The sequence below is a fragment of the Notothenia rossii genome (genome assembly GCF_949606895.1).
Source record: "Notothenia rossii genome assembly, chromosome: 7".
Classification (NCBI taxonomy): domain Eukaryota; kingdom Metazoa; phylum Chordata; class Actinopteri; order Perciformes; family Nototheniidae; genus Notothenia; species Notothenia rossii.
This window is the reverse complement of record NC_136905.1, coordinates 32200543-32216219: the sequence shown is the minus strand read 5'-3', so window position 1 is coordinate 32216219 and position 15677 is coordinate 32200543. Positions and strand designations below refer to the sequence as shown.

The following is a 15677-nucleotide window of genomic DNA, read 5'->3' as shown; positions in this document are numbered from 1 at the left end:
ATTTCAGCAGGCTTTGATGTGACAGGTGGTCTTCACTGAGTGGGGTGGATGCATGGTGCCTCACCTCCACAGGGTTGAAGCGCACGGCGCTGAAGCTGTCCACGCCCCAGGTGAAGGATCGGATCGGGCTGCTCCTCTGCTCGTCCCACACGTCCACCTGCTGGCCGCATGTTGCAAACACACCCTCTTTCCTGTGATGGTCCAGTCCTGTGAAGACTGTCTGTAAAAGGGAAAACAAATCCTCTTTGAATATGTGATATTCACAACCTCTCACTCGTGGATAGAAATCAGCCGAATCAAGGTGATTTTATTTGTTTGTATTCTAGCGATAAAGAGTAACTCAAATCAGACAGCCTTCTGCAAGTGAAAGTTAAAAACAAGGAAATGATCTTGATTAAATAAACACAATTTAGAAAATGATATTTAAACTAATAACTGAAATTGATATATTTGATGAAATAATAATAATAATATTGGGAGGGATGAAACTCTCGTTAATGGTCACACATGCAGAGCACACAGCACACACAGTGATATTTGTTCTCTGCTTTTAACCCATCCTAGCACCAGGAGTCTAGTGCTAGGAGTAGTGGGCAGCTATTGCACAGCGCCCGGGGAGCAATAGGAGTGAGGGGGGAAGGGGGTTGTCTGGTGCCTTGCTCAAGGGCACGACGGCAGGGCAGGAGGTGAACTCCACACTCCATTTTTAAGTCTGGTCGGGGACTTGAACCGGCGACCCTACGGCTCACAGTCCAATCCCCTACTGACTGAGCCACTGCCGGACCTTGTTAAAGTAAAGCATCTATGTATCCACTATAGCAGGGGTTCCCAACCTTTTTTCACAAGAGCTCCCCCCCCCCCCCAAATGACTCCTGTTGGAAGGCCCCCAGGTTGGGAACCACTGCACTAGAGGGCCTGATTTCACTTCACAGTATACTTACAGTAAGGGCAATCTTTGAATTTGAAATGTATTAGATTTCTTCAATTTTCAGAATGGATATGCACATGTGTGGCCACATAGGTGGAGGTGAGTTTATGTATGCAAGTGTTTAAATTCTAAATAGATCCTTCCCTTTTAATGTATTGTTGTCAATTAACATTGTGTAACCACAGCTGTCTTTGATGATAACACTACTGTAAATGCCTGCTGATCTCACCTTGCCCAGAATAGTGTTGAGCGGCTCCTCTTCCTCTCCGTAAGCTGGTGCCTCTATTTTCCATTGCTTGATTGTTTTGTCGTCACCAACCTGTTAAAGTCACCATGCCCAGGTATAAAAAAAGAAGCTGTATTAGAGATAAGCTGACAAAACACTCATAATTCTGAAAAACTATTTCTAGAAGGGCTGCAGTTACCGTAAAGAAAGACGTTCCACAATGGCGTACGACCATTCCACGGACAAAACCTTCATGTGCTTGCAGAGTGCGGACGCATTCACGTTTGGTGAGATTCCACACTTTCACCTATGAATCATATCCAAATACATTTACAGAATTGTGTGTGCAATTTCACAGTTCCAAACGAAAGGCTCAACAAATGGCACTTTTTCAGATAGTTACCTCCCCATCACAGGAGCCAGATAAAAGGGTGGAGAGGCTGGTGGTGTGCTTGGCCAAGCAGTTCACCCCATCTCTGTGTCCATCAAGAGAGGCCAGGAAGGGCTTGGCAAACACTCTCTCAAGCTTGGTGGCATTCAGGGCCCGGGTGTACTCTCTGCTCACCTCAAACGGATGGAGGGATGGGTCATAGTTTCTTGGAACTAACAGAGAGAAGAGAATCATTAATGAATTGGAAGGACAATTAACTTGCATATAGGACGATGCTGTGTTATGAATATGCAGATAATTCTATGTTAAGTATAGGTTCAGGGATAAACTCAGTTGAATGCACAAGTTTGATTCATTGGAATACATTTAATTGTCACCAGTTAGTTGCAATTCATGGACATGCCATTTGCTTTTGTTTTATAGGTTTAAAAACTAAACCTGCAAATATGATATAAATCTACTTTCAATGTAATTTTAGTGACTTTAAATGGATGCTAATGTTGTAGCTGACATTAAACACTAAGCAGATGTTTGAAATGCATCATATTTGCTGTTTTTGGTTTTATCGTAGCTTAAAACACGAAATGTTGTCCGTCCAGATATATTTACGTTAAAAGTATTTATTTTTATCACAATATCCTAATTTGCAAAATTCAGTAACAACATGAATGTTTTCTGGCTAGCATTACTACTAGCATACTGCGTTTAGCCTATCCAAGTTTAACGTTTATCGCTTACCACGCTGGATATCTAGTTTTGTCTCGCGGACATAATCATCCGGGTTCCTCGAGAGGAGTTTAACTTTCATTCTGTAGACGACTGAAAATGGACACACTCATAAAAAAGGACGTTGTGTTTAGGTTAAAAAAGAACAATATTAGCAACTACTAGCCATGTGTTGAAGTCGAGGAGGAAATTCATTTGGCCGTGTTGCATTGTGGGATGTCCAGTCCTCCTGGCTGCGTGGGCTGCGTCACTGACAACTTTAAAGAAACGGCAGTCAAGTTGCAAAAGTTAGCAGAGAAAGATCGACAATAAAACGATGACATCTTCAAACAAGTAGTTACATGTTCTGCTTTGTGACAAGGCACTGGAGGGTAGCGTTAATTCAAATATATGTTGATAAGCCGTTTTTAATAAAGAAGTGTAATGAGAGAATAGGGCCGAGATAATGACTTGGATTGATGTTGTTCGTCTAAACTGGTTTTATTTTGAAGTTTATGACCGGAAGCACTGTTCTTAATTTGCTTCTACTTTATACTAGTAGCAAGGTCGAGTAATAGCACTGCTGTGCTGCTCCTTGACCTGTAATGCGTTACCTCAGCCATGGAGTACCACCACATGTTTAAAACGTGGTTCCGTTGCTAAAATGCAATTACAATGAGGGCGTGCCAAGTAGTTAGTACAGTGTGTAAGGTAGCTGTGTCAATGAGGTTTATTCTAAGTGTTTGCTAACAGACTTTAGCATTACCATACTGACTGATTCGCTAGCTGACAGGAGTTAATTACCAGTTACCATGAGTTCCGCTCCAAATCACGGTACCGTGAACGTCACGGAGACAGAGTCCAGCAAGCCCGTGTCTGCTGTTTCTTTAGCCGGACATGTCAAGCAGGTCTTGGGCCATGTGAAGATAGAAAACCTGGTCGCAGGACTCAGTGGAGGTGTGGTGTCAACAATGGTGCTTCACCCTCTGGACCTGGTCAAAATCAGGTTTGCAGGTAGGCTACTGTAATACATTGTACTTTATCGATACGTGATTGACAATCGTCCATAGTAATAATGTCATTAAAGTCATCTGCATTTATCCACTTTCATGCCATTTGGAAATCTGACATCTTAAAATAGATTTCACCATGGTACCATGCTGCTATGGGCAGTGGTGGAAGGATATTTTACTTAAATTAGGTGTAGTACAAATCTGCCATTCGAAACGTAACTTAAGTAAAAGTACAAAAGTATTCCCATCAAAATATACTTACAGTTCCATAACTTAAAGTACTCATTATGCAACTTACAAATTATTTATCTAATATATCATATTCCAATAGACTCCCCAGATGTGCACTATTTAAACTATTTTATCTGTTTTATTGTGTTGCGCTGTTGGAGGAACCTGTGACCTAAGATTTTCATTGATATTCTACACTGTAGCTATGTAGGAATTAGGGGGGAAAGCCTTGAATTGAATCTTGAATCTTGAAATGCAGAATGTTCATTTTTGGAATAGTATATATTTTATCACTGGATTATAATTAGTGATGTTTTCATTTTGCTGGTGGTAAGGGTGGAGATACATTACTTTGTATACCGCCAGGTATCTTAATCCATAATAATGTGTCATATTTCAGTCGTCGATAAAAAAAATGGTATTATTAATATGAACCTGCAAAGTAAATGGTAACGTATCTTTTCAAATACATTAAGTGAGTACAAGTACGATATTTGCTTCCAACTTGTAGTAGAATTATCAAGTAGCATAACATGGAAATGTTCGAGTAAAGTAAAAGTAGTATTTGAATGAATTCACCTTGTTTCTTTTTTTCACCACTGGCTATGGGTTACCTTATTTCATTTTATAAATTATTTTGGTCTTATGTTGAATTCAGATCTGTTTTTTTTTTACAAAGGTATTTTTTGTCCTTTCAATGTAGTGAGTGATGGCTTGGATTTGAGACCTAAGTACAGTGGCATAATGCACTGTATGAAGAGTGTGTGGCAGCAGGAGGGACTACGAGGACTCTACCAAGGAGTGACACCCAATATTTGGGGTGCTGGAGCATCTTGGGGTCTCTACTTCTTTTTGTAAGGAAGCCATAAACCTGTTGTATCATGATAATTGTTTAGATTTGTTTTTTAATGATCTGTAACCATCATATTTCCCATGTTGATCTCCCTCACAGCTACAATGCAATCAAAGGGTACACGAAGGAGGGCCGTCAAACGGAGCTGACTGCAACAGAACACCTGGTGTCTGCTGCCGAAGCAGGTTAGTTCTGCATGGATCTGAACACTGCTGCCATCCTAACACACCCATATTATCAGAACATAGTCAACAACAACAGCCAGATCATACTGCTCCTAACTGGCCTCAGCTGACAGGAGGCAGAGTTCACAGCCCCTTCTGTTCACTTTAGGGTCACATGGGTCAGCTTCCTGCTGGACATGGGGAGTCAGGGGCTGGAAATGAAGCTGCTCCAAAATAATTAGAGAGAATTAAGGGAAGCCAGTGTTAAAATAGATCCTTTAATTCACAATAAAAAACATCCTCGAAATAATGCCTTGATATCTCAAAGTAATGACCTAGTACATCAAAATAATGCCAGAGTATTTTTTAAATAATGACTTCATAATTAAAAATAATGTATCGCAATAATGTATCACAACATAATGATAATTTTTTCTCAAAAGTATGACTTAGTTTCTCAACAATAAATAATTTCTCAGGCAATCCGTAGTCACATCTGACTTGATTCCATTTGGCATTCAAATTATGCAAAGGTGGAATTTAGGGTTGTAATGGGAGTCAGACAGCTTATTAGGACAATTATATTAAAAAGGGGTGAGTAAAAAACATAATATTCTCTTAGATTTGATTCACTAATTTATAATAAAAAAACATGAAAAAAATGATTGTTGTTTTTTTGTCTAGAAAACCCCTTTGCTTAAATTCCAAGGGTTAACCTCATTACACCACACATGCTGCTGCTTGCAGTGTCTTATGCCTGTAGTAAATTACCTAACCAAATTATTCTTAGTAATCAGATTTATCAGGGACATCTGTGTGATTTGCGCCCAGAATCACGATAATAATAATATGTCTTTAAAGAGACATTGCCCTGAATTGGGCCTAGACAAGAGAAAAAAACAAATCAATTTGCAGATTTATGAATTTGTATATCAACAAATAATCAATTTGTTTTCCCCTAAATAGACCAACTTAAACTGAGAATATGCAGAACTTTTTTCCAAAATGAACAACTCTAATCACGCAAATTCTAAATGAATGTAAACTATAACTTGACCGATTGGGGAAGGCATACAATTATGAGTTGGTAATAAATAGTTTTTACCTACAATTGCACTACTATTGCATCATAGCAAATAGCACTATACCAGCCTGTACTTCTTTAGGCAAATTGTATTCCTGACGTCTTTGTATGAATGTTTTGCCACATGGAACCACAACTGAACATATCATTTACCAACCCGTGCTCTGCCAACTTCAGTCACTGCAGTCTGTTAAACTGTTTTGTCTGGCCACCACCAGCACATCACAATCAATCTTACTTCACTAAGTGTCTCTTCTCTTTCTGAGGGAGAACCACTTCATCCTGTCTTAAGTTGCAGAAATATACAGAGAGAGGGAAAAAAGCACTGTTTGACAGAGCTGGCCGTGTGTGAGAACAATATTCCTAAACACTGAAGGTACTTTAGAGTCTCTCTCTTTTTTTTTTTTTATGTCAGCCTCATTCTAACATTGCCTGTTTTCACCTAGGCATCATAACCCTCACCATAACCAACCCGATCTGGGTGACCAAGACCCGGCTGGTGCTGCAGTACAACGCTGACCCCAGCAGTAAACAGTACAAGGGGATGGTAGATGCTCTGATCAAGATCTACCGCTATGAGGGAGTGGCAGGACTCTACAAGGTAATACATCACCATATGCCTGAGCCAGAAGGATCTTCATCGTCTCCAGGTTGTTCAAAACTCTGCTGCAAGGCTTTTAACCCACACTAGTAAAAGAGCGCACATCACACCAGTTTTAGCAGAACTACACTGGCTCCCAGTCAGTGTCAGGATACATTTTAAAATACTAGTCCTCACTTTTAGAGCTCTAAATAATCAAGCCCCTGCCTATATTTCTGAGCTGCTGAAACTTTATAATCCTGCACGTTCTCTTAGATCCTCTGACCAATGCCTGCTGGTCATTCCGCACACGCACTTTAAAACCAGAGGGGATCGAGCCTTTCAAGCAGTGGCCCCCAGACTGTGGAACGCGCTGCCACTTTCCTTGCGCACTTTAAACTCTGTGGAGCCTTTTAAAAAGCAGCTGAAAACCTTGTTGTTTAGACAGACTTTTAGTAAAGGTGAAGGTTCTTTTTGACAGTTTGTTTTATGTTTTGATGTTGTGTTTTGATGTGTATATGTAGTTGTGTGTTCCTTGTTTTACACCATGTATTCTCCTTTTTATCGTGATCTCACTGTGAAGCACTTTGTGAATCCTTTCTGTGAAAAGTGCTATATAAATAAACTTTACTTACTACTTACTTACTTACATATATTTTCACTTTAATGTAATACAGCAATATATGCAATGATTATGTTAAGCTGTTTTATAGAGGACTAATCAGGTTAAACTACCACACTACTTCAGCAAAAATTTACCCTTTATCCTACAAGGCTATAAATCCTTTTTATGTGAATTCATTAATCCCCACTAGAGGGCATCGACAACCTGTATTAGCCGTAGTGGAGAACTTACAGGCCATGAATAATGGAAATAACAGCCTGACATAAATACGCTTTATGTGAATCAGCCTGGCTGGGTAATTGCAATGATATTGGTCTGTATAGATCTGATCAAATGTAATTTAATTAAGCAGGTAGGTTGTTGTACAATGTAGTGTAATGTAAGACTGACTTTCAGAGCATTTATTTGTCAAAGGGTTATGTTCCTGGTCTGTTCGGAACATCTCACGGAGCGCTGCAGTTCATGGCCTACGAAGAGCTGAAGAGAGACTACAACAAATACAGGAAAGCGCCTTCAGATGCGAAGCTGGTGAGTCATTAACCACACGAGCCACAAGCGGTCTGGAAACATGCTCAGTGTTTGATAATAGTCATAAAGCTTTACAGTTTAATAGGACTGAGCCCACAGTGGATAACTAGCAGTTAAAGAAGTGAATCATCATTTTTCCCACCCTTGCTCTGCTCACTCCTCCCTCCTTCTATTTAAACAGAGCGCATGGGAGTACATCACAATGGCAGCTTTATCCAAAATATTTGCTGTGGCCACAACATACCCGTATCAGGTGGTGCGAGCCCGCCTGCAAGACCAGCACAACACATACAATGGAGTTATTGATGTCGTCAGACGGACATGGAGGTATGAGACCCATCCACTCACATAGAGGATAAACATGCAATCCTATCCTTGGTTTCTAAATGTGGCTGCAGTGGTGAACTGTCCCTTTAAGTTATGTCCAATTTGAGTCATGTTTTCCATTTCTCTGCAGGAACGAAGGCGCCATCGGTCTCTACAAAGGCATCATCCCCAACGTGATCCGTGTCACTCCTGCCTGCTGCATCACCTTTGTGGTTTACGAGAATGTTTCTCGCTACCTTCTGGGAAAAAGCTAATAAGGCTCACAATCATGGCATGGACAGCTTTAAAGGCTCACACTGACTTTGGTGCCATTCATAAAAACAGAGAGGAACAAATACGTCTGAAGGTGATCTCACTGAATAAGAAAATATTGCGTAACGGATTCAACATTGGATTATCAGATGCATGACAAGCTTTCACTTCTGGGCAAATGAAGTGAGGATTTTTTTACGAGAAGAGTTTGATAAATATTTCAACATGGTTATGTTTACATTTGGCAGCAGGAAAGGATGACATGTAAACAAGCTGATGTGAAGTCTTCTCAGTGTTCCAGTTGCATGTGTGTGTAATATTAGTTATGTTGCTTTTAAATTATATCTTTTTGTTCACACAGCAGCAGATCATTTTTGTTCCAAAAACACCGATTCAATCATCCCATAATTCATTTGTTTTCTGGCAAAACATTTTAACTGCATTTCTTTCTAACATTTTACTATAACATCAAGAATGCTTTATCTGCATTGTCATGTATATGAATACAGTATATATAGTAATTTCTTACTATATTGAATAAAAGCAGAGAATTCATAGTTCCTAGACTTGAAAAGAAGTCAAAAAGTTGTGTTTAATTCTTTAAAAAAGATCACTTTATTAACATGAATATAAACATGTCACATGAGTACATAGTTTAAATATTGTCAATGACCGTTGAACGCTTAACAACAGCACCCATAAGCTGAAAAGCTACAGTACAAAGTTTATTTCTGGTAGACAGAATGACACAGTATTCGTTTTTATGGGCCTGTCATCTAGTATGGTATTTTAAGAAAATAAAAAAAAAACATTCAAGTTACCATCATTGATGCTGTGGCGCCTCAGCAAACCATACCTGATAGTTTTGGAGGGCCAGATAACATACTGTCACAGTACCAGGACTGGTGCCTCCCTTACATGTAACTTTTTCCATTATTTGGGCAGCTCCTCAATGATAACCCTGGATACTGAATTCCACCCTGTAGACGCGTCACCTCTGGGATAGTCGTCGCAGGTCCCCACCCACACGGCCACATCCACGAGCCCTCCTTTGACACCCTCGCACAACCCTTCAACTGGAGGGGGGAAAAGAAGGCAGTTAAAATTAATTTCAGGGAACACCCAAACTGTCTCCAGAGATGGGACTTGTTAATTGTTTGGTTTCCTGACATGGTGGTGAACTTTTCAAATTGGAGTGTAACTTTATTTTAAAGATTGGTGACCAGGCTTTACAACTGCAGTTAAATAACCACTTGAAGGAATATCTTGGCATTTTGTGGGTTTAGATTTCTTGCTGTCTTGCCTAGATTTTGATTGGATAATTAATACCACTCTCATATCTGTTGAGCTACAAACAGCAGCCTGTTAGCTTAGCATAAGGACATAGGGAACACCTAGCTCAGTCTTTCTGAAAGTAACAGAAATGAATTAAATAAGTACTTTTTTTATAAAAGGGATAGCTCTGCATTTTGTGGCTTATTTGCTCTCTTGCCTAGATTTAGATTGGATAATTATTACCACTCTCATATATGTTGAGTTAGAAACAGTAGCCTGTCAGCTTAGGACACAGATTGGTTAGGGAACAGCTCTCTCCGAAGGCAACAAAAATGATTGAAATAAGTATTTTTTATAAAAGTGATGGCATTTGTGGGTTTGCTGTATTGCCTAGGTTTGAAGTAGATAATTAATACCACTCTCATAACACTGTAAGTTGAGCCAGAGACAGCAGTCTGTTAGTTTAGCATAAAGACTGGAAATAGGGAGCACCTAGCTTAGCACTGTATGAAGGCAACATAAATTAATAAAATATGTATTTCTTATGAAAGGGATAGCTCTGCATGTTGTTGCTTTTGCTTATTTGCTGTCTTCCTAGATTTAGATTAGATAATTTGATACCACTCTCAGTCTCATATCTGTTGATCTACATACAGCAGCCCATTAGCTTAGCACAGAGACTGGATAGGGAACAGCTAGTTTAGCTCTGTCCAAAGGGAACAAAAATAAATGAAATAAGTATTTTTATAGAAGGGAAAGCTTGGCATTTTTTAGGTTTTTCTTTTTTGCTCTCTTGCCCAGATTTAAATTAAAAGATTGATATCGCTCTCACATCTGTTGAGCTACAGACAGCGGCCTGTTAGATTAGGACATAGACCGGATAGGGAACATCTAGTTTATCTTTGTCCAAAAGCAACAAAAATGAATAGAATAAGTATTTTTTAATAAAAGGGGGGAATACCAAAACCTTGGACCAGTTACTCCCTGATGGCAACCTGCTTCTGGCCTATGTTCCCAGGGTCCCACGTTTTTTTAATAAAACTAACATTGTGGGAGAATGGCTATCCTCGCAGTTCAATTGCAAACGAGAAAAAAAGAGAAGGACTTTGTAATTATAGTTGTAACATTAAAAATAACTTTTAGCCACTGTTGAGATATTGTTTAAAGTCAAGAAAATTATCTTTCCCACAAATTTGAACTTTGAACTTCAGCCAAACCTATAAATATATAGGGTGGGTGTTTTATGTGGACCAAGTAAAACATACAATAAACATGTCACCTAGAGAAAAAACCTTGCTGAGAACATAGGATCTTTGTAAGGTGTTTATAATTAGTTATGTGAAGTGGATATGGAGCAGGAGAATATGGGACCCTGGCAGTTTAGAATCCTGGGAACATAATATGCTTTCTATACAATGTTTTTGGGAAAGATTCAAATAATATTTACTTTGTGAGCTTTGTGCTGTAAGGCGAGGCAAGGCAAGTTTATTTACGTAGCACTTTTCAACACAAGGCAATTCAAAGTGCTTTACAAAAAATGAAAGACATTAATTAAGAAAATGGCATTTAAAATCAGTCATTAAAAAGAAAAGCTAATAAAAGAAACATTAAAAGAAAAAATAAATGGATAAAAGTTACAGTGCAGTCTAAGATATGAATAGTTCAATTAAAAGCAGCGACAAAAAGAAAAGTCTCTAGCCTGGATTTAAAAGTAGTAAGAGTTGCAGCGGACCTGCAGGTTTCTGGGAGTTTGTTCCAGATATTTGGAGCATAATAACTGAACGCTGCTTTACCATGTTTAGTTCTGACTCGAGGGACAGAAAGCTGACCAGTCCCTGAAGACCTGAGAGATCTGGATGGTTCATAATTTAGCAGGAGGTCAGAAATGCATTTTGGTCCTAAACCATTCAGTGCTTTATAAACAGCAGCAGTATTTTTGAAATATATTCTTTGACACACAGGAAGCCAGTGTAAAGACTTCAGAACAGGAGTGATATGATCCACTTTCTTAGTGTTAGTGAGGATTCGAGCGGCGTTCTGAATCAGCTGCAGCTTTCTAATAGATGTTTTAGTGAGACCTGTGAAGACACCATTGCAGTAGTCAAGTCTACTGAAGATAAAAGCATGTAGACGTTAAAGAGAAGAGGCCCCAAGATGGAGCTTTGAGGTACCCCACATGTCATATTTGTCAACTCAGATGTGTATTTACCTATAGAAACAAAGTTGTTTCTGTCCTTTAAGTAGGATTCAAACCAATTTAGAACTGTTTCCGAAAGTCCCACTGTTTCCGAAAGTCCCACCTAGTTTTCCAGTCGGTCTAGTAATATGTTGTGGTCAACAGTATCAAACGCAGCACTGAGATCTAATAATACTAACACTGAAGTTCTGCCACTGTCTTTGTTTAAGTGGATGTCATTGAAGATCTTTACAAGAGCAGTCTCAGTGCTGTGGTTTGGTCGAAAGCCTGACTAGAACACATCGAAACAGTTATTTAAATGCAAGAAGTTACTCAACTGTTGAAAAACAACTTTTTCAATGATTTTACCTAGAAATGGGAGGTTTGATAAAGGCCTGTAATTGTTCATTACTGAAGCATCTAGATTATTCTTTTTTAAGAGTGGTTTAATGACTGCAGTTTTCAGGGCCTGTGGAAAAATACCTGAGTGAAGAGACTTGTTTACTATATGAAGTAGATTTGAGGCCATGCAAGGAAAAACATCTTTGAAAAATCCTGTTGGAATAATATCAAGGCAGCAGGAGGAGGATTTCAGAAGTTAAAGACACTTTACCTTTGAACAGAGCCAGGCTAGCCGATTCCTTAGCCTTATGCTATGCTAAACTAAGCTAACCTGATGCTGTCTCTAGTTTAAGCTCATCTAAAAAACATCTAGGTCTGGTTTAGGTTTATTGCACAACAAAGTCCATGACTTTAAGCCGTACCTGAGGATGTTCTGTGGATGTTGATGGTTGAGTTGAGCTCAGGACTTCCTTGGTCTAAGTAGATGATGGACTCTATGGGCAAGGGTCCTGCACACTCTGCTCCATTGAAGGTGAAGTACCACCTCTGGCAGCATGCATTCTTACACTTGAGTCTGAGGGAACCGCTGAAGAGGACTCTGAGGGCGCTGTCTGTACGCAGCTTGGTGAACGTACAGTCCTGCAACAAAGCAGAGGGACATCTTGGTAGTTCTCAAACATTTCTATGGATTTGTAAAACGTCTGACTTGGAACACCATTTTCCGCAGAAACAAGTCATTCAAGGTTTTGTAATACTTACAGCTACTTTACCCAGGTCAATCCCATAATTGAGAGAGTTCCAGGCACACTGCTTGTAGTTGGGCCTCCAGGGCTCTTCAAAGATCTCGTTGATGCACTCGCCTTTCTCGCCTTTCGGCCCGTCGCGACCTGGAATACCCGGCGTTCCCGGGATGCCGTTGGCACCAGGGTTACCCTCTCTGCCAGAGGTGCCTGCTGGACCCTGCATGCAACTGCCAAACTGGGAAAACAGGGAAAGAGGAAGTCATGGTAACATTGGACAATGAAAAGAAGTCATGGAATAACATCAGTCTGCTGTTTCCAACTTCCTGTTTTAGATTTTCATTCTTCTCCCTGGGGGATGTTTCCCAGTTTAGGGCTGCATGCACCGTAGACACCTCAATGCTGCCATTCATCCAACCATCACACACAAGGAGCCAGATTACACCTCATATAAACAAATACACTGCCATAGGGCTGAAGTAAGTGTAAAACAGATGTGATCCATACCAAGCGAAAGCAATAGAACCAGCCGTCATGAGGCCGTGAAGCAAGCGCATGACAGAGTAACTTTGTTAATGTGGAACCAATGGCTTGCTGACAGGCTAAATTAGAAGGTGTTTGGCCACACATCTATCGGCGTGATTCATTGTCCAGCTGAATCTCCTACTATGTTTAAACAGATGCTGCATCTTACTCAAGCTGACTCAGAAAACACTGAGACGGGAGAGCTTGCCAAAACTGCCCTGCCATATACAGAGATAGACACAATGAAGATCCAAATAGCTTTGCTTAAAAAGTTCCTCAAAGGGACATTTCGACCAACAGATTATAGTGTGTAGGTCAGCTCTTTTTTAGTCTGAGTTAGGTTTTAATTAGGGTTATGTGATATGTAAGTGTCATTTACTCATTTCTTCAGGGCAGACATTAACTGAAACTTGGAAGTGCATCCTTGCCATCAAGCAAACGCTGATGCCAAAAGGATTTTGGTCTGGGCTTTTGTTGGGTCAATCCTGCCCTTTAGCTCGGCATACAGCTGCGGACCAGTTATGGCGGCACATGGCCAAATGGCATTAAGGCAAAAAACCAAGCCAAGAGAGGGAAACAAAGAGCTTTTACTCAAGTTTCAACATCTTGTCTCGACCTTTGTCTCTGGGGAGAAGGAGAAAAATGTAATTCACATTATGGGAATCTGGAAAATACCTGAATATAGACAGAATTACAATATTCTAGTCAGCTGTGGTGAAAACAGATGGTTTGGAGTCTGTTTTAGCCATTCGGTGGCTGAGCTGGAGCAACCGGGAGATGTGAGGTCTGACATCATCTTTACGGGAAACTGGGACGTCTGAGATGAAAACATATGCTGCAATAGACCAGGAATTTGTCCTGAAGGAAACTGGACAGAACTTCTAAGCACCTAATAGATTGCAAAATGTGGAAATACGGAGTCCGCTTGGCTGATATTCAGCAAGGAAACGTCTCAGAGCTTTATTAAGGGTTAGGTTTTGGACAAGTTTCAAAGCAGACTAATGAATGGAACCTCTGTCCACTTAGCTACAGCTGAGTTAAATATTAGCTTCCAGTCTGCTGTTTCTAGTATAGTGCTGCCTGCCTGCATGAATTACACTCCAGCTCTACTTCATATTAGTAGCACAGTTCATTACTGTAAGAGAAGCATAAAGGCTGCATTTGCTGCTGAGTGCTGAGGAATCAGTAGTAAATCGTGCATTAGTCAACACTGAAGCTGGAGCGTGCACAGCGGGAATAAAATGCTCAGCTTTGAGACTTTTAGTTTTGCAGGATCTCACAAGGTTGCAAAATAGGATTTTATGATTACCATTTTGTTCAAATTAGCAGATCTTTCTTCTCCAGAGTGTCTAGTGCAGTTGGGCTTTTCTGCATCATTTTCAGCGCACTAGATACAAATGGTAACATAAGATGCTATTCATAATATCCTTTTCACTCATGGAATATAACTTTGGAAGGTAATAACGAGCAACTGCTTGAACTCTGTGGTGCTCAAAGTGCAGACTTCTAGGAGTCCCTTAAGGGGCGGTCACAGTCAGACTCCAAGCAAATATAAACACCAGTTCCACTTTCATTTGACTCCAAGAGATTGGAGAGAGAAATGTGTGTCCACTTTGTTTCTTCACTCTCCACCTACAGCATGGAGGGTTATGCAATTCTAGGACAAAGACAGTCTATGATTGGGGTTGGTGTGAATTGAAATGAAATAGTTTTTCTGCCAATTTTTTCAGATAAACCCTAATCCGCCCTAAAATGAGTCAAATCCCCCCCCAATACCAAACCATATTGCGTTGTTTAAACGTATGAGACAGCAGAGATAACATAGAGAGACAAACAGTATGAGCCAGACCCCAACTTCCTGTTAGGGGGGTTTCCTGTCCACTAGTCTGCTGGAGAGCAGCCAGATCTGGAATAATAGAGATCCAGCTGACCACACAAAAAATATATAAAATAGGATTTATTATTTTCTGCTGCTGGAACCAGGTAGTTTTGGAAACCGTGTTGCCAAAGTGATAACTACCCTAATTGTACTGAAAGCTTGAATCCGTTTACTAATTTTTGTATTTAATTTTTGGAAAATACTTCTGACAAAGTAACGAAAGGGTAATCCCAGGATGAGTTGGAACTTCACATGCAAAGTGCTCTATGAATGTTAATAGAAAAGAAGTGCTAGATGACAATAAAGCCAGTCAAGTGCACTCATTACAATTTCAAAAGAGCACATTTAATGGGTTTTCCGTTATGTGAAAGCACAACATTTATCCAAAACGCAAAAAAATCCTGGATTGATTTTAACAGCTACACTATAATTGTAGCTAATCTCTCTTACCTTGTCAGCATCAGGATCCTTTCGGTATCCTCTATTTCTCACCTTTTCCACGCCATAGAGAGGTAAAGCCAAGCAGACAAGCAGCAGCAGGCGGGCAATGAGAGGAGACATCATACAAGGGGAGGCAGTGTGCGCTCTGAGAGACTGCAGGATACTCTCAACAGTTCACTCCTACTGACTCACACTGAGAGTTACAGAGGAGGGCAGGACGAGCAGCAGCCAGTCACCTAACAGAAACCTCCTCTGAGGGAAAAAGTATCAGAACATCCCTGTGATACTGCTATGTATGGAAGAGTATTAGTGCCAGGGAAAAAAGAGTGTGATTTGTATTCCCTTTCAGTAGACTATCACTGTCAAGACAATCATATTGAAGAAGAAAAAGA

General features: G+C 40.1%; 3 protein-coding genes across 5 annotated transcripts in view; 1 reads left to right on the top strand and 2 right to left on the bottom strand.

The window, feature by feature from the left end:
• dcaf13 (ddb1 and cul4 associated factor 13) overlaps nt 1–2504 on the bottom strand; it is a 10028-nt gene extending 7524 nt beyond the window's left edge. Inside the window, exons 1-5 of the mRNA XM_079692765.1 lie at nt 2284–2504; nt 1558–1757; nt 1354–1461; nt 1158–1247; nt 65–220 (exon numbers count right to left, since the gene is read on the bottom strand). Coding sequence (XP_079548891.1) covers nt 65–220; nt 1158–1247; nt 1354–1461; nt 1558–1757; nt 2284–2353 — 624 coding nt within the window. The 5' untranslated portion in view covers nt 2354–2504. The remainder of the gene's footprint in view (nt 1–64; nt 221–1157; nt 1248–1353; nt 1462–1557; nt 1758–2283) is intronic.
• A 237-nt stretch (nt 2505–2741) lies between these two features.
• Nucleotides 2742–8268, top strand: LOC307013630 (solute carrier family 25 member 32-like). Its single transcript, XM_079641084.1, has 7 exons — nt 2742–3264; nt 4198–4348; nt 4447–4532; nt 6042–6196; nt 7215–7328; nt 7510–7655; nt 7786–8268. Exons 1-7 carry the CDS (start codon nt 3063–3065, stop codon nt 7907–7909), a joined length of 978 nt encoding a protein of 325 aa, XP_079497210.1. The 5' UTR covers nt 2742–3062; the 3' UTR covers nt 7910–8268.
• LOC307013631 (collagen triple helix repeat-containing protein 1-like) lies at nt 8114–15483 on the bottom strand. Of its 3 annotated transcripts, XM_079641085.1 has the most exons (5): nt 15295–15461; nt 14275–14352; nt 12460–12678; nt 12123–12339; nt 8114–8983 (listed from the first exon to the last, which is right to left on the bottom strand). In XM_079641085.1, the coding sequence occupies exons 1-5, from the start codon at nt 15406–15408 to the stop codon at nt 8841–8843; spliced, it is 771 nt and encodes a 256-aa protein (XP_079497211.1). In that variant the 5' UTR covers nt 15409–15461; the 3' UTR covers nt 8114–8840. The 3 variants fall into 3 exon arrangements, with proteins under 3 accessions (XP_079497211.1, XP_079497213.1, XP_079497212.1); XM_079641087.1 differs by lacking the exon at nt 14275–14352 and having other exon boundaries at nt 15337–15483; XM_079641086.1 differs by lacking the exon at nt 14275–14352 and having other exon boundaries at nt 15295–15456.
• Between the last annotated feature and the right edge of the window lie 194 nt (nt 15484–15677).

What these genes read in the sequence shown, in the direction of transcription:
- LOC307013631 (XM_079641085.1), bottom strand. Translation starts at nt 15,408, where the DNA reads ATGATGTCTCCTCTCATTGCCCGCCTGCTGCTGCTTGTCTGCTTGGCT. An exon ending in TTGACCTGGGTAAAGTAGCT is followed by an intron (nt 12,340 to 12,459) that starts GTAAGTATTACA and finishes GCTTTGTTGCAG; the next exon opens with GACTGTACGTTCACCAAGCT. An exon ending in CATCCACAGAACATCCTCAG is followed by an intron (nt 8,984 to 12,122) that starts GTACGGCTTAAA and finishes TCCCCCCTCCAG; the next exon opens with TTGAAGGGTTGTGCGAGGGT.
- LOC307013630 (XM_079641084.1), top strand. Translation starts at nt 3,063, where the DNA reads ATGAGTTCCGCTCCAAATCACGGTACCGTGAACGTCACGGAGACAGAG. An exon ending in GGTCAAAATCAGGTTTGCAG is followed by an intron (nt 3,265 to 4,197) that starts GTAGGCTACTGT and finishes CTTTCAATGTAG; the next exon opens with TGAGTGATGGCTTGGATTTG. An exon ending in CGCCTTCAGATGCGAAGCTG is followed by an intron (nt 7,329 to 7,509) that starts GTGAGTCATTAA and finishes CTATTTAAACAG; the next exon opens with AGCGCATGGGAGTACATCAC.